This window comes from Ooceraea biroi, chromosome 11 (assembly GCF_003672135.1).
Source record: "Ooceraea biroi isolate clonal line C1 chromosome 11, Obir_v5.4, whole genome shotgun sequence".
NCBI lineage: Eukaryota > Metazoa > Arthropoda > Insecta > Hymenoptera > Formicidae > Ooceraea > Ooceraea biroi.
In genome coordinates, this window is record NC_039516.1 from 6,871,039 (window position 1) to 6,893,835 (window position 22,797).

The window sequence follows — 22,797 nt, forward strand, 5'->3', positions numbered from 1 at the left end:
GGCAGCGATTTCGGAGTGCTCTAAATAAGTTTCGGGTATTATCCGTTGAAAGCGATACAGTCATGACGATAATTTTAGAAAGGTGCTTATGATTTAACGTAACTTTAATTGCGAGTTTCATCAAATCTTGTTTAACGGATTTAATGACGCTCTTATAATAACTGTAATAAATTTTAATTTTACACAATTGTCGTGCAACTATGTTAATTATTTCATATGAAACATCTTCTGCTTCTTTTAGATAGAATACCAGAGTATATGCAAGAAATTTTCATTATGTGTAATGACAGAGTTTTTAATAAATTTACGTTCAATGAATATCATTTCAATTCTTCAAGTTTGGATTTTTCGATAACGCGCAATTATTATTCATTTTTATTTGAGTTTCGTGCATATCAATCGGGCAAGAGACACGAAATCCACCGACAGGATGATAGACAATGGTAACAAATCGCGGAACGAGGCGCGCACATGCTGCGAGATTGCATTACACGTGAGTTAAGTATGCGATCGCGAACACGGCAAGTCCGTGCATGCGAGAAAAGTTGGCCGCGAGAATTCTGAAATCCCGCGGCGGATACGGGCGCGAGCTCCCGCACGCACGCGACGCTCGCGTCCGAGAATCAATATTTGCCGACATTTCCAATGAAGGAGCCCGTAATTTCGAGAGGAAGTCGTTGGCGCGAAGAGCAAAGTGGTTTCCGTGCCTGCTCGTGACGGCCTATTAGCCCCGAAGAGTTCACTGGTCGAGTGCAAGTCGCAGCCCCGACACAGATATTCATCATTCCTTCTTATTAATGCGAGAATGATACATTAATTGATATCGAAGCAACGGAGGAAGAAAACAGTTATACTCGATGAAGGATACACTCGTGATTTCTTCTCGCTATATATAATTGTTGTCTCAACTGATTCGAGGTTGACAAGAATGAAGAGCGCATGATCGATGAGGGACATTTGTCGCAATAAGTGACTTAAAGATTACTGACACCAAAGAAGCTGCTTTCTTTGGAATGACAGTGTACCTGTGGGGCTTTCAGAAGTCCACGATGCCAACTGTGCCTAGGTCACTTATTTTTGCACAAAGCCTCTTCGCTGTGTAATTTTTTACCAGATCATCGACTAGCTTACCTTATCAGCTTTGGCAACAACACTGGGAGCAAAGATCACATTTTATACGAATTACCTATTGTGTATATAAATGTTATTTTCTTATCGATGTCGTCGATGCATTCGTTGAGTCTTTTTTTCGTTTGAATTCATCATGTATTTTATAATACGAAAGAGAGGGTGAATAAGTACAATCCAATCTTCAAAGTTTAATGTTATTATTTTTGATAACATGCAGAGTTTACATCAAGGATGAATCGTGCAACGTCGACTTGATAATGTGAACAACTCCTTTTCTCACGTTGGCATCCCTTCGTCATGAAAAAAAAAGTAGCAAATATGTAATACAGACCGAGTGGAAAATACAGTTAATACAGTGGAACGGCTCTTCCAGCCGCGTTCTATAGGTAGAATACTTATTTGGCAACAATTAACAACAATCGAGATCAAAGATCATCCGCGGTGATGGCTCTCTCAGCTTTGGCGAAGCGCTTCCGGAGTAACTTTGAACCATTTCGCGAGCGTTGATCCCAAGGCATGCAAGATTCCCGCGGTCTCGAAAATGGAATTTACGACTTGTCGATAGAACAGCGCGGAGATCCCGTGTCGTGCAGCGAGATCGTATCGTTTTCATCTCGGATCGTGCGACACGAGATCTCCGTTCTGATCACTGGCGAAGCAATCGGCAGTAGGGGGTTCTAAGATTACGCGTAGTGTTGCTAAAACGGCTGACAGTTAAATTCGGAAAACAAGAATTGTGAGATTTTGGACGACTTCGAATCACTTGGGGCTGCTTATCTTCGAGAATATCTCAACGTCTCGTATTTAAATAACTATTTGACCTACGACGACGACGCCGTTGAGGAGACGCGCTCCTCTCGCGATCGATGTATCGTCATGGGCGAACGATCACAACGATCACCAACCAGCGACGAACGATCGATAATAAAAAATCTTTTCTTTATATTCGTCTTCGAAATCGATGAAGACCGAGGTACGAAATCTCTATGGGTGTAAAGAGAGGCGCAGTGACATTCAAGGTGGCAAACTGCAATTCGGGACGATAGACGAGAAATGTGCGCGCTCTTCGGAAACCGGGAGTGGAAGTGAAGTGTCGCTCGAGCTCATCAAATAGGAACGAGCAATCTCGCGTCTCCACGTGACACAATCACGAAACTTCTCTTCCTTTCTTTACATGGCGCTTCGAACCCCGAAGAGCGCTACTTTACTGAACCCACGAAGCCGGTACCCAGAGCGGCTCGGACTCCACCCGATGAATCGCGTTGACTAGCTGCTCGAATGCCATCGGAAGGTCGGCGTTCACTATCACCTCGTCGAAGAGGTGAGAGTACAAGAATTCTATCTTCTCCGCACTGTGCAAAATCTCATGGAATTCCTCGTCCTGTAATGTGATCAAAATTTAAGTGCGCGTGTAAAGATATTTAATGTTGAATATTAGAAATGAAACGAAAGTGAAGTCTACAGCATTTAAGAGAGAAAAAATTAATTTATGATATAAATGACGATTAGACTTAGAGTATTGGCTTATTAAGTAAGTAAGCTTCAAGGAAGTGTGTGATTTACCGTAAAGCCTCGGGAATTACTCTCGTCGAAGGTTGATCTCGCCCTAGCCTCGTTTCTCGTCTCCTTCAGCACTTCAAACTTCGGCGGTTTCACATATATAACGTACGGCCTGAGTTGCGGTGTTCTCAGCATCTTGAGGGCTTGATAGTGTGGATTCAGGAGACACACGTATCCAGCGTTTACGAGCGAGCTCACGCTCTCGGAACTGGTACCGTACAAATTACCCTTATACTCGCCGTACTCGATGAACTTGCCTGCGTCGACGTCCTCTTCCATTTTCTCCCGAGACACGAAATGATACTCCTTAGCATTTATCTCGCCCGGTCGCGGTGGCCTAGACGTATCTAACGAAAGGGAAGACAGACTTAATACTTACTCTTTTAGGTCTTAATGCCAAAATCATGATTTGATTTTATTATCAAGTATTAGACAAATGTTTTCAAGTGGAAAAACTTACAGGGCACGGGAGTCTTGTACTTTTCGGTGTCGGTTGCCATGAGCCGCCTCTTCAACTCGTTCCTGCCGACCCCCGGTGGCCCGATGAGAACCACCGGCCGGTACAGACCCGGCCTGGGGTAGAGTTTCGCGACCTCTTCGTAGGTCGGTACCTCTTCCCGGTCGAAGTCGTCGTTCTCTGCAGCGTCATACATGATTTTTTTAGTTTTAATTCCCTGCAAGTTGCACTTTGTGGGCGAGGCGTGCAAAGAGGTACTGGGACGGGGGCACAATGCGGGCAAAGGCACTGGAACAGAACACAAGCCTAACCGACGGTTAGGTCGTCAGGCCATCCATCCGTTAAAGAAGCGCAGCCGAGATCAGCTTACCAAATTAACGGGTAACCACCTCGGGCACAACTCTGCCGCGTACACAACCGAGCATTGACTCATCCTAAAGTACACTTGAGGTGGTCACTAACGAACAATAATTCATTATGCAACATCGCTACTATTTGCGCTATATTAGTGACAAGCTTTTATTAACAACGCCAGCCTTGAGACAGAGCACTTCTCGGAGTATATTGATCTTTCAAGCTTTCTTTGATTTACCCAAAGAAATACGCCTTTGGAAAAACTCAAGTAAATTTTAATACAAATTTACAAATTAAGCAGATAAAAACGCGAAATTTTTAAAATCAAGGTACTCCGAGCATCTATACTACTCTGATAATTTTAATAACTGCGAACTTCGTGCAACATTGATCAACTGCCGCTAACAGTATGAACATTATGAAGATGAAATACACTCGATGATGTTATGTAACTCGATGAGATGAATGATTAGACCAAGACCAAACGAATTATTCAGCCACGTAAAGCAAACCACATCCACGTACTTATATTGTCCTCGTCCTGTTTCTCCTTCTGCTGTCGTTCGAGGAGAATCCTGCGTTCCTGAAGAGCCCTGCTGGGGATCAAGCCTGCTCTCATATTTCGGTCGCCTTCCCGTCTGGCTTGCCACCTATATTTAAACAAGTATCGTAATTATTTGTTGCAAATTCATTCAAGATGTATTTCTAGCGATGCGATTAGATTTACCAGTAGGCGTCATCTTGGCTGACGATATGCAGAACGTCGCCCTTGGTGAAGTCTAGTCCGGCTTCTTTGCAAGGAATATAGGGATCCTCAGCCGCCACGTACGAAAAGTGTGCTCTCACACGAACCTAAATGATTCGATGCATTTAGTTTCTACTATTATTGTATATTATTATATTATTATTAACGCGATTATTAAATTTTACCTTGCTTTCTCTGACTCCACTCTTGCTGTCCGCAGGCACAATTTTGAAAGTGATTGTCCCTTCCGAATTTTGCTAGAAAAAAATTAAACTCATTGTTCTCAGTATTTTGGGAGTATATTTTAATTGTATATTATCAAATATTTTTATCATGTTAAATATAGAACATTTTTATGTGAAAGTCTAGACAATTTAAAAATTTTTAAAAGACTACATGTTCTTTTCCAGATTTATTAGCTAATTTAAATTTAACACTCAAAACACCAGAAATAATAGTGTCTACTTGCAAATATAAATTATTTTAATTTTGTGATCAAACAAGGTTTTTTTGTACGAATATCATGGAATATAAATAAAATGATAAAACTAATTTTCGTTTTTCTGAATAGCATATGGAGTTTTTGCTATTTTCGTATTTTTAAATTCGAAAAATTGAACGACTGAGAGATTCTATTATTCTTTTTGCAGTTTCGCTAGCCACGTGTAATTTGTTTTTAATACAGTAAAAGACAAAATTTATCCTACCAAAATATGCAGGACGAAACTAGGCGTCTTTCCCTCAACGCTGATACCGTTAACTTCGCAGACCTCGTCGCCGACGTGAATGAGACCAGATCTGTCGGCTGCGCCGCCGTGCATTATCCGCGCGATCACGATCTTGCCAGTGACCTCACAGGTTTTTATGGTCGCCCCCTAATGTCAAGGTGCAAACTAGTATTGTCATTGCGTTGCATCTCGCGCGCGAACGCGAACTAGGGAGCGGCTTCTCTTTCTCTTCTTAAAAAAATTTAAAAAAATAAAGAGAAGTCTTCTCGCGGAAAGGCGATAAGATCGGTGCGTTCGTCAATTCGTGTGCCATCATCGATTAATCCGAATCGTCAAGACGCACAGAGATAAACGAGCATTGCATCAGCTATTCCAGATAACACAAACGTCCAAAAGATGTTACGGAGAGGTATCCAAAAGATCTGATCTTTCAAATATCCATTAAAAATGTTTTAAATGTCTTTTGGAGTTTGGTGTTGCTTAAAGTGCTTTCTTATCTCTCTACATATTTCTCGAGATAAACAGAAATGGGCATTATAAATACTATTTGTGAAACAAAGTTGTCCTTTACCGACTTGCATCTCGAGAAACGGTATGTATCATGAAGTACAGTTATCTCATCATAATTGCAAACCAGAAAATTATAATAAATGCAGTCCAAATGTTTTTGTACATTTTGTGATTTGTAATAAAAAGTGATTTTATGCTAGATTAGTCTAAATTGATTCATATGGAATATCTTTAATTCAAGTGCATCTTTACACGTGCATTTGTCGAGAGAAAACTCCACTTCGTGATATCTGAAACACAGTCATGCGGGACGATAACAACAGATACGAGTTGCAATATAACAACAGATTTTATTTACAAGCGAAAACGCAAGAGAACAACTCAAGAAAACTCAACATATGCGGACGCAACAGAGGCGAACAAAGCAAAATCAATAAAATTGTGCAAAGAAGAAAGAATCAGCATTTGTAACAATTATTTTCAACTTGATCTACCCTGTGATCGCAGTGCGATAATGAGACCGAAGGTGATTAGAGATCTACGTTGAAGCAGGGATCGAAACTAGTTTTAATTTCGCTTAATCTGAATTTAATTGTCAGTTATTAATTGTATTATCCGTTACATTGTACTCATTATGAAATATTTACATGTATGATGTATTAATTTATATTATTAATTATCTTTCGCCTCATTACGGCAAAATGGTCTACCACTCACCAGTTTCGATCCTGTGACAAAAGCGAGGCAAAGTGAAAAGGAAAAGAGAACAGTGTTGCACAAGGCAGTTTCGTAATGACGTAAAGTCAGGTGTTCATCACAGGTTCAGCATACCAGCATTCAGGCGACTTACCACGATCGGTTCAACGCCGGCGTCACCCTTCGAAGCAAGTTTGACGATGAAAGAAACACGTGATTACTTGGTTACTCTTTTGCGCACTCTCTCGTACTCGTGTTGGCTACTCTTTACTCTTGGAGGACGGTAGTGATATCGAAATCGCAAGCTACGCAAATACGTGACTCGCCTGTCTACGCCGATACTAGGTAGCAGCACTTCGCGTCTCATGCAAGTCGACGCGAACGCACAACCAAGTGTGGGCGAAAAAAACGAATCTCTTTTACTGCTCTGGCAAAAAAGAATCCCTCTACTAATTTGCCCCATTACCCCGCCCACGCTTTCCCCAAATGCAGACAAACGCGTACACTCGAACACTACTCGATCGACGGGGGGGGGTTTCCCCCGTCTCTCGCTCTTGTTCGCACCCTCGGGTTAATCGAGTGAAAGACGATCAGAAAGACACTGTTATTGCAAATGCCGACTCAACGATCGATCTGACGTACCAGGGGCTCGTTCGATTTCACCAGCTGGACGATCTTCACCGTCTCCTCGTCCTCGTCCACCTCCAGCGGGATCTCTGGCAGCCTCGGATAGTAATCCTTTTGTGCCACCGCATCGTGAGCGCACAGGAGACCCTTTAGAGATAATAAGAAATACGTTACAACATAGTTTTGGCTATTAACTTTTTTAGTTCTAAAATTGCGAATACAAAGACAAATTCATGGAAGCAAAAGTGAATTTATAGAAATGAAGATGGTTTTTTACTAGTTTAATTTTAAATATTATAACTTAAATTTACATGCAAATCTATGTATTATTTCCTTAAAAGGATTTTTTCCGAAAGAATTATTTCATCGTAGAAAATATTCTGGAAATATGCTGGCGCTTTATTACCTGGATGTGCGGTTTTTGCAGCAAGTGGAAAAGTTCCTTGTACTCGGCCGAGACATGTGTTTTGGTCGATAACATATCGAGGACTTCGACGTCAATGTCCATCGAGTTCGAGAGTACGGGGAAAAACTTATCATCCTTGGTATTGTTGAGAATTTTATTATGAACATTCACCAGAGCGTTTAGTTCCTTTGACTGCAATAATTCACTCAGAAACCCGAATTCCTCTTCGGTGCAGCTAGGTATCTCCGACTTGTTCTCTTGTAGCGAGTTCAACAGTTTGGACAATGCTGAAATGTTAAATAAACAGATAAGTCTGAAAAGTACAGTAAAAAAATAAAATATAACAAAATATATTATCTAATTAACTCCACGTTTAAAAAAATTTTATGTTAAAAAAATATATAAAATAAAAAGTAAAAACTTCAAGTTAAATATAAATTTTTTATTCGAACATTTTATTTATTATTTAATCTATTGAGTAATTTTTAGTTTTATAATTTATAAATGTGTAAAATTATGTATATTAATATATAAAGTATATCTTTATTAAAAAATTAATTTTATATAAGCTGAATATATAAAAAGTACAACAATATAACGAACTCATATTTCTATAAATTATTTTAAATTAAGGACAATGAATTTTCTTTCAGCGCGCTCTTACACGCGCCGATCAATAAATTAATTTCTAAGCACAAAGCACTCGTTCGAGACCTCCTTTCTATCCGGCAAATTGAAACACGCGGAAATGTGCAGTCGTGGTTAAAATATCCGCTTACGCGACGCATTCTATAGCCACGATTCCATTAGAAGATTCCGTTATTATCCGCGATCGCGTCTATTTACACTCCGGCTTACCCCATTCTATATTTATAGATAAGGTACAATGCTCGCGCTGACCGCACGTTTTATTAATACATGTCTTTGACGAACATTCATCCGTATTGAATTATATTCTGCAACCTGCTTCAATAATTCGATCTCACCTGCGCGCACCCTCTCTCTCTCTCCTTCCCACCCACCCTTCGATCTCCTCAAACGCAACGAGCAGAAACCTCATTAATACACTATCACGACAGTCATAGTCGAAATCTCCGAAACGAAAATCACCCTCTTTTGAGCATCCTGATTCAACGCACCGCTCAAATCGAATCCCGAGCGCAAACACGAGTGAGGCCTTCGACGCCGCTCCTCTTTGCCGCTTCCGAGCTCCTCTTCTTCGGCCATCGACTCGCACTTACCGGGGTCCCAGTTAACGTTCTCCATGACGACGGCCGCTGTCATAATTCGCACTCGGTACTCGATCAGGTGTCCCCGCGCACCGCGGCGGTGGCGAAGAGGTGGGCGTCGCGACGCACGGCGGGTATCAGAGACGGCGATAGCGGGACTCGGGTCGGCGTATTTCCGTCGGGGTCGCGCGCTGCGCCGCCGCGCCGACGGCGACGATGCTGTTGGATCCGCTGCTTCTTCCTCTCGTCGGCGTGTCGCGTACGCGCCTGGAGAGTGTCGTTATCATAGCGAGAATAATCCGTTACGTAAGCAGCCTGTCACTCGACACGGGGTAGGATGATCGCCACCGGATTGGCCTGCCCCGTGCGGCTCCTCAACATGGCTCTGTCTCTCTCTCTTCTCTCTTTCCCTCTTCCACGGCCTCTTTTTCCTCCTCGGCCTACGCTGCTCCGAATGCGACGCACTCTTCGACGAGAGAATGCACGCGATGGGACACCGAGGACCTCCCCGTCGACGACATCCAGCCGGCACTAGTGCACCCCCGACGACGACGTACGCTCGTTCCCCGCGCACTCAGACGCGGCACGGTGCCATGTTGAAAGGCGCCGCGACGCTCCGTGCACCCTTCTTCGGCCAGTTTCTCTCTCTTCCTCCGGCGTATGCGGGCCACGGAAAGAGACGGATGACTCGTCGAAACCCGACCCTACTTCTGTGCCTGCACAGGGACGGCGTCGGTCGTGAACTGCGTGGCAACTTCGAAGCGCCTTCCTGAAGGGTTCGAGTGATTTATATAATTCAAGAGTAGTGATAAATATAAATATATTTTAACGATCGTGAATTATATTTAACCTTGTTTACAATAGTTTTTGTAAGATACTTTTTCCGGAGAGTGCGATCATAAAATTAATCAAAGTCCGGCTTCATTTTAACGCAGAAATATTCATTTAGTGAATTTACAACGTGTTTACATTAACGCGCGCACGCGTAGATGATTTCCTACATGATGAGGGATGATCTAACAAAAAGAATGTAGAAGAGAAAGATGGTTCCTTGAAGTCGCGGATAGAGTAAACTCGAATCGAAGAGATCTTTGAGAAATAAAGGGAGCGCGCTTGGGTTAACGATTTTATTTACATATATTTGTATTTCGTTGCGTATTGTAGCTCTTGCGACGATTCAAATTATTTGTACGAGAAGCCAGCTCTGCAATCACACATACATACATAGCACACACGCGCGCGCGTACCCAGCTGGCGTGATGTAAAGTCACTAGATATATCTAGTGACTTTACGTAGATGGCGTTCATGGCGCCATCTGTTAAAAGTTAAACGCGGCGTGGTACAGAGTTGATCGATAATGAACTAGCGTATTAATTATTAAACAGCAATTACACGTTTATTACATGAAACTAACGTCTAAAGTTATCGCCAGCAATTCCATCGCACAACGAAGATTGAGATAACGGATAATCGACACGCAATTCTTCATTTGCGATTTTTATTCTCCGCTACCGCGGCGTCCATCGATGGACACTGTAATTTATTTCATTTCATAACTGAAAATGTAAGAAAATCCGCGCAACGTTGTGCCGGCGATTAAACGGAACCGCCAGAAACGCAACGCTCCGCGTGCACTGTCGCCGCGCCGCGCTGAAAGTCGCATACTCGGCGTTTTACATCGTGCCCGAAGAAGGAAACGGGCAAGGACGGAGCTCCTGCTCTGTCGAATCTTCTGGGCGTCGCGGCGGCGGCGGCGGCGGCGGTGGCGTTCTGCCGCGCCGCGGCGCCACCGTCGCAGTGTGTACATGCAGTTGTCTATATGCGAAACGTTTCGACGTGCGTTCCGCGGCGTTTTTACGGTGATTTTAGCGCGGTGCACACCCGGCGAATCGCGCCGTGCCGTTTCCCGCGGTACGTCGAGCCGAGCTGACGTCACGAGTCTTGGTAAGGCCACCGGTTTCACTTTACTTTTCGCGTGCGACGGTCGTCGGGTTTGACATGGCGTGTGTTTGACACTCGCTCGCGCGCGGGCGCCCCGCGCCATCCGATTTTCGCGAACGTCGCGCGCGACGCCCGTCGTCCCCCGGCCGACGCGGCGCGCGGCGTCGCGACGGCCGATCGGGACGCACGCCGACGCCGGGGAAATCGCGTCGCTCCGTCGACGCGGCGCGTCGCTGCGACCGGGGATCCACAAGTGGTTGCGTCGTGGTGCGCGGGCGCGTGTCGTGTGTGCGTGTGCCCCACGCGCGAGCCAGCTAGCGAGCGAGCGTGTGCGTGTGCGTGCGCGACGACGACGATGAAACGTCACGCCGCGCCGCCGCGACGCAGCCGCGCCGCGACGCGACGTTCCCGAGAGAATCGGTCGCCAGTTCGGAGCAGGGCCGCATCTAGAACGTCCCCTAGAGGCGGTCCGAGAGCGGATTCAAGTTTCAAAGTAAAAGAAATCGGGTGGTTGGTTTCCCCTACCGGTTCCCGTCGTTCCGAAAGCATCTTCTGGTTTAATTTTGATAGCCGTTTCCTGCGCGAATATATAATATTTCTGCGCGGATGACTAATTGTAAGTGTTGTTTATCCTAATAACCTATGCGCGACGTAGATGTAATTGGAGTCATCGCAATTTATTTTCTTCCTTGTGCAGAGATACAGCTTAATATTTTGGAAATATTTTGCGTATCGTTGTAAGTTGTACGTGTTTCAAAATTGATAATTATGTAATGGTTAAGTAAGATTGTTTTTTTTGGGCGACGTACGTGAGCCAATATTTCTGTGAAGGTATGAAAACGCAATTTGATATTTACAGCAATGTTTCTGTCTTACTTGGACCTTCTGCGACAACATTGTGATGTAACATGTGTGACTTTTGACAATAAATTGTATATATCCGATTGTTAAGATGTTGTTGATTACTCGAAATAACTCCTCCAAATTCTCCTGCATTTTTATTTACAAAGATCTTTTTCCGTTGTTGCAGAGGCCTCCTTGCGCACAATTTTGCATCCCTCACTTCTTTTTTATTCATCGTTTGGTAAGCCCAATATTTTATTTATTTTCTCCTTATTATTCCTACATCAGTTTTTAATTCAACTTAATACACTCTTTCCCAATTGTTTTAGCTTTAGTTATGGTATGTTCCACTGTTTTTTTGAATTTTTCTTTTATTTCTATGTGCGATTATTTATTTTGTACGTTTGGACACGGTATATTCTTTTCCTTCCAATAGTGTCGACTAAATCGATACAATTTAAAAAATCAACTATATAATAGTGTTCTATAGAGGAACGTTGTTAAAATGATTGTTATTTTATGACGACCGAATGGACCGAATGAAATGAATTAACCACAGTTGTGTAGAAAAAGCCCCCGTCATTTTTATTACCACGTGGTGCAAAAACAATATACGTTTATGAAATTGTAAAAATAAACATAAAAAAATAGCCGAAAATTCGGTTGGGTGCACGGCTCAGTGAAACGTGTTTTCGCAACGGCGACCATCCAAATCTGCACAGAGTAATCGAGACGCTTTCGAAAACTATGAAACATTGTGCATGTTTTAATATCGACGGAGAAAAATTACATTTGCGTTTTAATAGTTGTTCTCAAATCATTTATGGCGTTTTCCGGCATAAACGATTTGTTCGAACTAAAAATTTCAAATTTTTAATTTAGGATTTCAACCAATTATTCCGTTGCCGTATACTTTGCGAATCATTTGAAACTTGCCCCTAGTATGGGCAATAATATTACCCGTCTTGCATAAACAATTAATATACTATAATATTTCGAACTGATCGACATCTTATAATATTTCTCTTCAACATTTGTTGTAAATTCGGTGTTGCGTTCGAGTAACTTTCCGGGAATGTAAGAACTAGGATTTCCAGTGAAAAATAATAGTCTACGGCTTCTTCGTTACGATGTATGATAATCCGCTTAATTCGTGTCTTCGGTCTTCCCTTCTTCAACGATCACCCTGTACAACGAGCTTGATCGTCCGTGTTACCGCGCAACATTGGAGCAGAAATGCAGCTCGCGGTGCAGCTGAAAGATGTCGCCATCAGTTCCGTACTACATCATGTATAGTTTCCTGCAGCTTCCACATTCAAAATCGAAAGCATTTGCATGTCGAAGCAAAAATATGTTACAACTAATTCAATTCGCAGACGATTCAATTTATATATTTGTTAATAATTTCATCTTGCTTTATTATTCATACGCCATAAAATTCCACAATATCGCTGGGAGAGGAACAGCTGAATGTACAGAATTCTATCTGCCGGATTTGCAGGAAGCATAAATTTTAAGAAACTATGGCGAAGACTGTGCTCCGTTGCAGTTTACATTGTATATTGTATAAATACCATTATAAATTCGCGAACCATATTATTGTGGCAGAGAGAGAGAGAGAGAGAGAGAGTGTGTGTGTGTGTGTGTGTGTGTATGTATGTTGCCAATATCGACAATATCGAAATGGAGATGATATTTTCAAACGTACACCAAATCAAATTTATACGCAAAACACGAGATCATTGATAAAAATGCGTTATCCGTTTCGGCATCGCTATAGAAAATATCGTGACATTAAAATCCAAACACACAAATATCGACGTTCGCTGACCGCAGGAAACTGAGTTCGTACACTGAAAAACAAGATATCTTGAGTGAAAAATATATTTATGATATTCATCGAATGTATAATATTCTTCAATAAAATAAACTTACTTTCTCAATGGATGCTATAAACATATCTTTTTCTCTCAAGATACTTTTTTTCTCAGTATACGTGTATCGCTGATAAGGGCATGCATTCTGGTTGGTCCCGCGGGAAAGACGGAGGGCAGAAAATAAAGTTCGTGAAAAATTAAATCGCATTTACACGGTGTCGCGCAATTTATTTCATCGCAGACGTGCGCGAGCATCGAAAACCGGACGAAACATTTTTGGCGCCCTTTCAGACAAATTAACGGAAACGGCCGCGACTTTTTTCGCGCCGTCGGAAATATTTCACGAAAATATTTGCCAATGCCCGGGAAGACCGTCTCCGAACCGACTGTCGAACATTTCGCACGCGGTGATACGACCAAGACGACCAAAGCGGAGGGGTAGCAAGGGGCGAGCAGTAGGGGACAGCGGTGAGGGGGCGAGATCGGGGCACGTGTCAGGCGAGTGTTTTACTAGCCTTAATTTCGTGTGCTTTCGTAGCCAATATGTCGGGGCAGTAAATTCCAAACTTTCCGCCGGGTTTCGGGTTTCGGCGTTGCGCGTTTTTGCGATCGCGGTTTTAACGACCTGCTATCCCCCGCCCCGTCGCCCGTCCTGCAACCCGCCTGACCGTCCCGCACCACCCCCTTCCGACTAACGGGAGTACGAGGAAAAGCTGTGTCGGATATTAATTTTGTAAATAACGGACTTCCGGCTTGGCCTGGCGAGAAACTTTACGCCGTTTCCTTCCATCCGTCGTGTTTCATCTCTCTCTCTCATGGTCCTTTCTTTCACTCTCTCTCTCCTCTCTGGGAGAGAGCTCGGCGTATCGTTACAACGGCGAGAGCGTATCTCGCAGTCGAGCCTCGAAAATTTTTCCTCGGCGTGGCGCGGAACGAGGCGGCACTTGCTAAACAATTACGATTCGTCGCTATTTCCTTCCGCCATTGTGCGGCCGCGGTCCGTGAAAGGAGGGCCGAACTTTGAAATTCATTGCACTCTATTGTACGCGGCCGCCCTTATTTCGGGGGCGGGTAGAGGAGAGGGCGCGTACGACGCACTGAAAATGAATAAGACAGGACGATTAAATATTCGCCGAGCGGCGGCTACAAAAATTTACGTCGGCCGGAAGGAAAAGAGTGCCACACAGACGCATCGAGCGCGCATGCACACACACACGCACACACATACACACATACACATACAGATGCACGCGAGAGAAAAGGAAGAAAGAGCGCGGCCAGGGGGTCAGAAAGGGGGGCGGGAGATGGGAAGAAGGGAGAGAGTGAGAGAGCTGTGAATCGATTGAACCAACATAAACGGCTGGAGGACTAATAAAAAAAAAACAGTAATTTACTTACTAAAACATAAAGCCACGTCCGTGGCCGGCGAAGGAAGGCAAACACATTAAACATTTAGAGGGCATAATAACCCGCGGCATACGTAATACGGCTGGCGCCCTTTTCACCGATGGCCATGAATAATGTACACACGCCAAGGTATGACGTAGGCTCGCGCACTAGACTTGTGTGTATTTCACGGCGGGGTAGATCGACCGACCGGGCTATTTCCAATAACCGGCACCGCGCCGAGAACGCTATCGCCGCCATCGGGCCGCGCTGGCCGAGCATAAGACCACCGCGAGGAGGCGAGCCGAGGAAGGGTGGTACGACACCACCGCGCACCCTTTGTGTGCCGGCCGCTTCCGCCGGTTGTGCCGTGCGACACTTCGGCCTATCTGTTTTACGCGAGTTAGCTCGCGCAATGGAGTTTTCGCCGGGGGCCGAATGGTGAAGAATAGGGACAGGCGAGTTTCGAGTTGAAAGCTTGGAACGCAATTGACTGTACTTGCGCTCGTTCGCAATTTGTCTGCCATCCTGGAACACCTGAAAATGGCTTCGAGTGAATCAGATTGTGCCGATAGGGGTAACTCCGCGACGAGATAACGAAAGGGTTCGTGCGATCAGCTGCCGGGGACCTCGATGTGCAAACGGCATTATCGAAAATATCGAAATTGCCGTTATCATCTTGCATGAATATCGAGAGCCTGTGTGTTACGTTCGATATTATATTATTCCGTTTTTCGTGAAAACCAATGATCACGTAAAGCGTTACAAGCTCGCCGTATACTTATTCTTATATAAGGATCTTTCGATCAATTTTTTATACGTTTTATATGTTTTCTTAGTAGTTCTAGTAGCGCATAATAGTTCTTCCACCGTTTTCTTGTGCCGTTTAGCAGACGTATAGCATAGCATTGTCGACTAATGACGCAAACATTGCGCAACAAAATCTTTACACTACGTATGCAAGATTAATTCTAATTGAGAAAAGTGAGGAGCATTCGATCTGCAAAGTTGTCTTGAGATTGAGATTCCTTTGCCTGCATAACGCAAATATGTCATTTGCCTGCATAACGCAAAATATGTCATTTGCAATAATCGATTAATCGATTATTTGCCTTATAATAACAAGTGATACTCCTGCTACAGATTGTAGGGCAGACTTGAGGAAAACACGAGTGTTACTCGTAATTGCTAATTTAACGTGTTCGATTTAATCTAATGCTAAACCCATGTGTTTACATATTTTCTTTCAATCTTATATAATCTTATATTTAATTCTCTTTTTTGTAAGAATGTTGTAAGAAATATTGAGCCTGATCAGTCGACAAAGCTAAGCAAGACGGCAGGTGGTTATTCGAACATAGAAATTAACACTTATTGATTGCCACGTCACCCATACATGGTTTTGACACTCACGGTTTTAGTAACTTAGGCAAGAATGATTTCACTCACAGAGATATTGAATGAAAATAAAACAAAATACTAGTATAACATATATTAATGTAAAAATCAAACTCAATCTCACGATCGTCGAGATTAGCTGAACAGCTTAAATGGAGTTAGCTTTGGCTCGCGCAACAGCGGAAAAAATCGCAAGGCAGGGGGTTAATACTAGGGGTTAATATTGCTCGCGCACGATTACGTCGGTGCGATTAGCGGCGCGCGAGTGTCGCGAGTTATTAACGCGGCGGGGTCACGGCGATTTGTACATCGTATCAGCGCGACGTGCGCGCGACAAAAATGCACGAGAGGAGGCGTAATGAAGTTCGCATTCCAGACTATCTGGAGCGTAGAATGACAAAACAATAAATCGCTTATCGCGCGGTCTCCCGGTGCTCGCGTGCCGCCTACTTCGCCGTCGGTCGTCTCGTTCGTCGTCGCGATGTAAAGCGACTCGCCGCGTAATTCACATAGACGCAACACGCCGCGATAAGAGTTTCTCCTGCCGCGCCGTGCCGGCAGCCTTACAATTGTAAATCTTTCGGTACGTGCGATCTGCGCACGAGAAAATTGAATTTTATGCAGCCGATTAAACCTTCGTGATCCGCGATATCCGAGCTACTGGAAGAAAGGGCGTTTCAAATGATTATTTGAGAAATTGGGCGAATCTCCGTTGCAAATACTATTAATAGGGGTTTAATGGAAAATACATTCATACTGAATGAGTGCACGTTTGAGTGTTACGTCACGATCGTTAACGGGTAATTGAACGATTAAATAAACAGATAATTTTATTTGCGATCATTGCTCCGCGATCGCTCGTATCGGGCAGAGGTAAGGGCGTTTTTGTTACTTTCACGGTAGCAGTTGTAGTGACCATTCTGTGCGCGCGACAGGGTTAATGCCGCAGTCTCGGCTAAAATGCGTGAAGAAGTAAGAAAGGGTAGATTTGCCGTAATGCCGTCATGTCGGTCCCTCGCGTTATTCATCAGCGTCCAGTCGCATTATTCATCAGTCGTTCATCTTATCCATCTGCCGTCCACTTTTTGCCAATCATAACAATTTTTGCCGCTGCAACTGCCGTTCCATATATGGAACAATGGTTAGAGAAAATGACGTCTCTCCGTGTTTTTATCCAAAAAACAATCCTACATATGAATAACCGAAAGTCATATGCATTAGAAAAAGCGGCGGTGATAGCCGTCAAAGTTATAGTCGATTCTCGAACGATTTAATTAGAGGCGATGATTTTCTTATTCGCGCATGACGGAATCGCCACGTCACGCTGAAATATATAATAATCATATCTATTAGATGATTCTGATGAAAGCGAGGTTCCCAAAATTACTGTCGATCGATAGGTTTAAGGGTTAATTTCATTAGACACGATGATTTTCTCATTCCGGTAAAAGCGCTCGAAAAATTCACGTGTCACGCTGAAATATATATAATAATCATATCTATCAGAAAACTCCGACGAAAGTGGAGTTTCCAAACTTATGCTCGACTGACGAGCGATTTAATTACGAGCGATGATTTTCTCATTCGTGCAAATGTAAGGAAATCGACGTGCGACGCTGAAATATATAATACATGACACCAGTATGTGGGTTAGCTTGGTCGATTGGGGACCGAGCTTGCCTTGGAGGAAGTTCATTGTGACGGCACGAGAAACTTGAAACATCCTGTACACCATTATATTTCAAACGCGGATAAAATTTTCAAGAACCGCTGTCGGCTAACTGATGACTTAATCACAGCGGCGATAAATCATTATCCGTGCCGGTGAAAGGTACGCTCGAGCTTGCCGAGTGGTCCATGGAAAGCTTTAAAAAAGCACCGAGATTTCCGAAGAATTAAAGATATTAATTTCCGCGGACGGCGCAGCTCATCGCTCGCGCGAAGACAAACGCGGGGAAACAACTCGCGATGTTTCCGGCGACGGACAATACGAGCGGAATTCTTCGGACGTTCAACAAATGCGAGGAGGGCCGTCGCGTATTATTCAAAATCATTGTGAGTACAGACGCTGTTGATAAAATATACGCGCGCCGCGGCTCGTGGAAACAGGCCGCGATAAGGATAACTAAGGAAACGAATGGAGACTCGCGCGGCGAGCCGATAAGAACTGCGCCGCGATTTAATCCGGAATGAGTTTACCGTTCGTGAAATGAAAGGGAAGAAAAAAAAGACGGGGAAAAAAGAAAAGGAGCGAGAAGAAATGCGGCCGCGCGTAAATTGAATTGCAAATGGCAGAGAAATACTCGTTTATACCAGTTGTAATAATTTGCATCGGCGGCGGCGGCGGCGGTGGCATCATCTTTTTGTTCGAGACGATCTACGAATTTTGGAAGCCTGAAATCATTAGAATGCGTGCATGTCGCCGAAGAACGCTCTCTTCTCAGGAGATGATTAGGATGTCGAAGTCAGACCGCGAGGAAAAATCAACCGCAATTTTAAAACTTCGTCATCGATATAAAGATAGAGATATCTCGTTACGTTCGACGCGACAATTAGAATGAGCGACAGATCCCTCTACTCCGACCCACCCCTATCATAAAATTGAAATTTCGAGTACGATAGTTTACATCGTCATTATTCACCGCTGATTGTATTTTCCGGATAATCCTGATTTACACTGATTGACGTTAGAACAGGTGGAATATAAATTTACCGAAAAAGCCAGGGAATATCATCCCGGCGTCGCGAGCGCGCTCGCGCGCGTCCACCCTCGCGCGATCATTTTGACACGCTATCCCGTGTACTGTTTGCCCCGTGGTGTCGTTGTTGCCGAGAACGTCGCGCCCTGGGCGCCGGATTCGTTTGGTTGACGAAGGGGCACCCGGGCAGCAAACCCGGTTCCAGTCCGAAAAGCGGGGCAGAACGAGAGCGAGCGCGGTACCAGATAAATCGTCGTCCTCGTTCTACTGGAGGGGCCGCGGGGTGTGGGACGCGGGATCGTGGGAGGGTGCGCGGGGAGAGAGCAGAGGATATCGTCATAAAGGCCAGCTCAAAAGTCAATCAAGCGGGCCGAATTACGTCGAAAAGCGCGCGGCGGGGCGCGAGTGTGGGCGCTCGCGCGCGCCGATATACAACAAAATGAAAGCTATCAGAGGTGACAATCCGCGGACGACAAATCAGCGTGTATATTTAATGCCCGTGGTGCCACCCCCGCCCCCGGAAAGGCCTCCCGACGCCCGACGTGGAACAGTTTTCCCTCTCTTTCCCCCGTTGCCCGCACGTCGTTATTCGCGCCGCTCTTTCTCTATCCGTCTATCTGTCTATTTATCCTCCTCCCAGTCTCTCTTTCGTTCTCTCTTTCTCTCTTCCTCCCTCTTTTCCTCTTCCCGCTATGTCTCGCTCGCGCTCCGTTCGTCGCGCTTCTTCATCCCTCTTGTCGATCGCCCTCCACTCTCTCCTCCGCCACCCTTTTGCCATCCCGTGCTCTCGCTCCCGCGTCATCACGTTGTTGCTCTCGGATATGTCACTATGCTACCGACATAACCAACCCGCTCTCTCCTCTCGTCGCCCCTCATTTCGCGTCCTCTCTCGCATCGCACTCCCCCGTGCCGCGCTTCCCCGCCGCGTGTGTTATTTGCAACGTGTCGTACGCTCGCGCACCCCCGCGATCTAGCGCAATCAGTGCTATTATATTAATATTTATGCCCACCCCTCCTCCCTGCTGTCGCCTCGTCGCCTACTCGCTCACTCTTGTGCATTTCCTCTCGCTCGTGGTGATGCCGTCAGTGATGCTTCGCGCGGAAAAGCCAATCGAAAACGAATCCACCGAGCACTCATCCCTCTAAACTCCTCGACACTTCCGCTCATTGATCCTCATCGATCAAAAGATATACTGATGACTCTGAAGAATGAATCGAGACTTATAACAAGAAAATATCTTGTTATACGTTCATGCAAGAGCAAATTTATCCAACTTATTAAAACGTGTCATGCAATTTAGATTCGAATGAAATGCATAATTTATGACTTCAGAAAGGTGATGATCAAGGGACTTTATTGTTGAAATGTGTGTGAAAATCTATGTCAATCATGAAGAATATATAACATACATACCTGTTATATAATTTTATAATATATATTAATATGAAGATATCTTCCGAGCGATTTGGAAATATTATATCTCTGAATTTTAGTTTTGAGATAACATTTTCAGACGTACGCGAAGAGAAGGAATGAGAGCGCGATAATGACGTTACACCGGTCTATAGATACGTGATATTATTGCAATTACAATCCTGCAATGTCGGTATAATATTACGATATGAATGTGCGTCACGGCATAAGAACGGCCATATAATAATAGCATGCAGGCAATGACGATTATTCAAGAATGCTAATTAAAATTATTGAAATTTATTAAAATCATAGCACGTTGACGTAAGAGACGCTCACGCGATACAAAACACTCGCATTAGCTTGCGACATTACTTGAAATTACCGGGTTGCGTTCCTGATAGATTGCAGCAATTATACGGGATGTCCCAGGTTCGCGCGCCGCCTGCCCCTTTAATAATAGATTCGTCGAACTTGCAGTCAATTTTTCCTTGAGGAATTTAAAATTCAAGACGATCAGATAATAAATCATATATCGATACGCTTCATATTAATGATTCAGGCCTTAGACTCGCGAGTATAAGCGCGGGGTATACATACGTGTAACGTTATTCAAAAAGCTATATCTCACATTAAACCTTACGTGGAAAAACACGTGTAATTTAACGGAGGTATAAACTAATGTTGGATCATATCTGGTCAATCGGATACGATAACGCCTGCGCTAAATATAAACAGCTATTTCAGATACGGAGGAAAGGTGGGTATTTTGAAACGCGCTATACATGCACGCTGTACATGCTACGTCTAAATGCGATGACAGTATGCACGATGTTGGGACCGCTCGCTGAGAATCAGATTGTAATATCTGAGGGAGTATGCGACGACGTTTCGCGAACGAGTAATCTCGCGGGAAAATCGAGGCGGCGACTTGACGGAGGGAGATCGAAGATTGAACGGATTGTTCTTCGAGGAGGACGCGATATCGCACAGGCCGGTTGGCCAGGTACCAGAAGAGAAACTCTGGGTATTTACCGACAATATATTATATAATATATTCATTAGCCTTGCTCTCGGAGACGACCCACTTACGCAGTATGCAAATGTATGCGCGATAGATTCGATTGTATGTAAATAGTAATAGGAACACCAGTCCTTTGCATAACGCTGGGCGTTAGCACACTTCTAGCTTTCCATGCGCGAAGACGATTATTATTTGATTTACATAAAAAGCGAGGACGCGTTTTTCATTGACGTAAAGAGAAAGAGAGAGAGACCGAGAGATAGGGAGACCGAGAAAGAGAAGAAGAGAAGCCCGGAGAGGCGCCTGCGAGGCGCAATAATGTAGTAACGTTATGATTGCAAAAACGACAGTAACTTTCATGCAATATTCATAGCATCTTATGCTTATTGATCCTAAGGTTAAAATATAAATAATTTTTAATATTATATGATTTTACATAACAATATTTTCTCTATAAGTATACTTTAATCCGTAGACAAACTCGAGTATGTGCTTGCAGAAGCAAGTTCGAGATTCAAATATTGTACAGCTCTAACAAAACAGTATCTGTTAAGTGGAAAATAGTTTTTTACAGATAGACACAGTTCGGTCTCGTAAAAGTTCTTATGTAGCTCCCTCAGTCGTGAAACCTCAAACCGTGGCACTTAGCGTTATCGGAAACGGCGCGAACACGTGGGTAACGCACTCGGGACAAAGGGTCCCCGGATTATTAGAACGTCATCGTATCCGCTCGTTACGGCTCGATTGGCTTGTCGAGAAGGTTTCACGACGTCGGTTTACGAGCAATTACGCATTTCTCGAGCCGGTCGTGCTCAACCGAGTCGGCCAGCCGCGAAACCGCGACAACTTTCTCACCGTGGAATCGAGTTCATCCGTGATATTCGCTGCCGGAGATATCCCCGCATCCATGCCCACGGGGGTTGGAGGACTCATCGAGCGCCGAACTCTGCTACCCCCTCGATGTAAAACCTACCGACAGATGCGCCACTCGTGCGCCCCGCGGGCGAGTTTTTCTAAATTTCCTATTGGTCAACTAGATCGGGGATAGATATTGTAATCGCTCTCTTAACCGAATAATCGCCCTCCACATCCCTGGGGCCTGGCGGCCACCCCCCGGTGCCACCACCCGTCGTGCCTCGCTCTCGACGATAGTGTCGGCGACGCTGCATCGCGTTCTACGTGAACCGAAAACGCCCTTCGGCACTTTGTAGACTAATATTTATTACCGTGCCACGGATACGGTTTGTTTTAGAGATCGTCGATTCGTACTATCGACAACGCTGCGCTCTTTTTTGCAGGGCGTTCCAGAACGAAATGAAACGGGGCATTTGAAGAATAATTTTATATAGGAACTCTAATTTTTATCTTCGACAAGAGATTTGCATCGGCATTAATACTGGCAAGAAAATGTCAAGATTTTTCTTGCATTTTATTAAACGTTGTCAACGTTATTAAAATTGTTTTTAATTATCTTTGTTGTTAAAATCATTTTAAAATATCGTACGTTTTGATGATAATTGTCGCGTTGTAAAGTAACGTCGGTACGTGATTTGCGCAAAGTGTAAGTTGATTTTTGATGTATAACTCTCGAAGCACTTGCTCTCTCGGACTTGTCCGGGGCGCGTTGACGTTTTGAATGCCGATCGCGAGCCCGGTTCCTGAGTACCGACCCCTAGCTGAGCAAAAATCAGTGCCTACTGCGAATTGCAGGTTAGATTACGACGGGCGGTGACCGGGCGCAGCCGGCGATCGAAATCGCATTTCCGGACGT

The 22,797-nt window shown here is 44.3% G+C and overlaps 2 protein-coding genes across 8 annotated transcripts in view; one reads left to right on the forward strand and one right to left on the reverse strand.

The window, feature by feature from the left end:
* Positions 1-1,311: 1,311 nt before the first annotated feature.
* Positions 1,312-9,216, reverse strand: LOC105275816 (MAGUK p55 subfamily member 7). 7 transcript variants are annotated; one of them, XM_011332938.2, is made up of 11 exons: positions 8,354-9,214; positions 7,215-7,501; positions 6,824-6,955; positions 6,336-6,362; positions 4,955-5,122; positions 4,433-4,504; positions 4,230-4,354; positions 4,028-4,152; positions 3,152-3,454; positions 2,695-3,038; positions 1,312-2,512 (listed from the first exon to the last, which is right to left on the reverse strand). In XM_011332938.2, the coding sequence occupies exons 1-11, from the start codon at positions 8,496-8,498 to the stop codon at positions 2,336-2,338; spliced, it is 1,905 nt and encodes a 634-aa protein (XP_011331240.2). In that variant the 5' UTR covers positions 8,499-9,214; the 3' UTR covers positions 1,312-2,335. The 7 variants fall into 7 exon arrangements, with proteins under 7 accessions (XP_011331240.2, XP_011331241.1, XP_026829349.1 ...); XM_011332939.3 differs by having other exon boundaries at positions 8,456-9,210; XM_026973548.1 differs by having other exon boundaries at positions 3,152-3,328; positions 8,354-9,210.
* A 754-nt stretch (positions 9,217-9,970) lies between these two features.
* Positions 9,971-22,797, forward strand: part of LOC113562957 — an 88,118-nt gene continuing 75,291 nt past the window's right edge. Inside the window, exons 1-4 of the mRNA XM_026973818.1 lie at positions 9,971-9,979; positions 10,135-10,245; positions 10,314-10,388; positions 11,416-11,469. Coding sequence (XP_026829619.1) covers positions 9,971-9,979; positions 10,135-10,245; positions 10,314-10,388; positions 11,416-11,469 — 249 coding nt within the window. The remainder of the gene's footprint in view (positions 9,980-10,134; positions 10,246-10,313; positions 10,389-11,415; positions 11,470-22,797) is intronic.

Bases quoted from the DNA above. Each gene is read 5' to 3' on its own strand.
- LOC105275816 (XM_011332938.2), bottom strand. From the start codon at position 8,498: ATGACAGCGGCCGTCGTCATGGAGAACGTTAACTGGGACCCCGGTAAG. The intron at 5,123-6,335 runs GTAAGTCGCCTG...CCTTGACATTAG, and splicing joins CCGGCGTTGAACCGATCGTG to GGGGCGACCATAAAAACCTG. The intron at 4,505-4,954 runs GTAGGATAAATT...ATTTTTTTCTAG, and splicing joins GTTTCGTCCTGCATATTTTG to CAAAATTCGGAAGGGACAAT.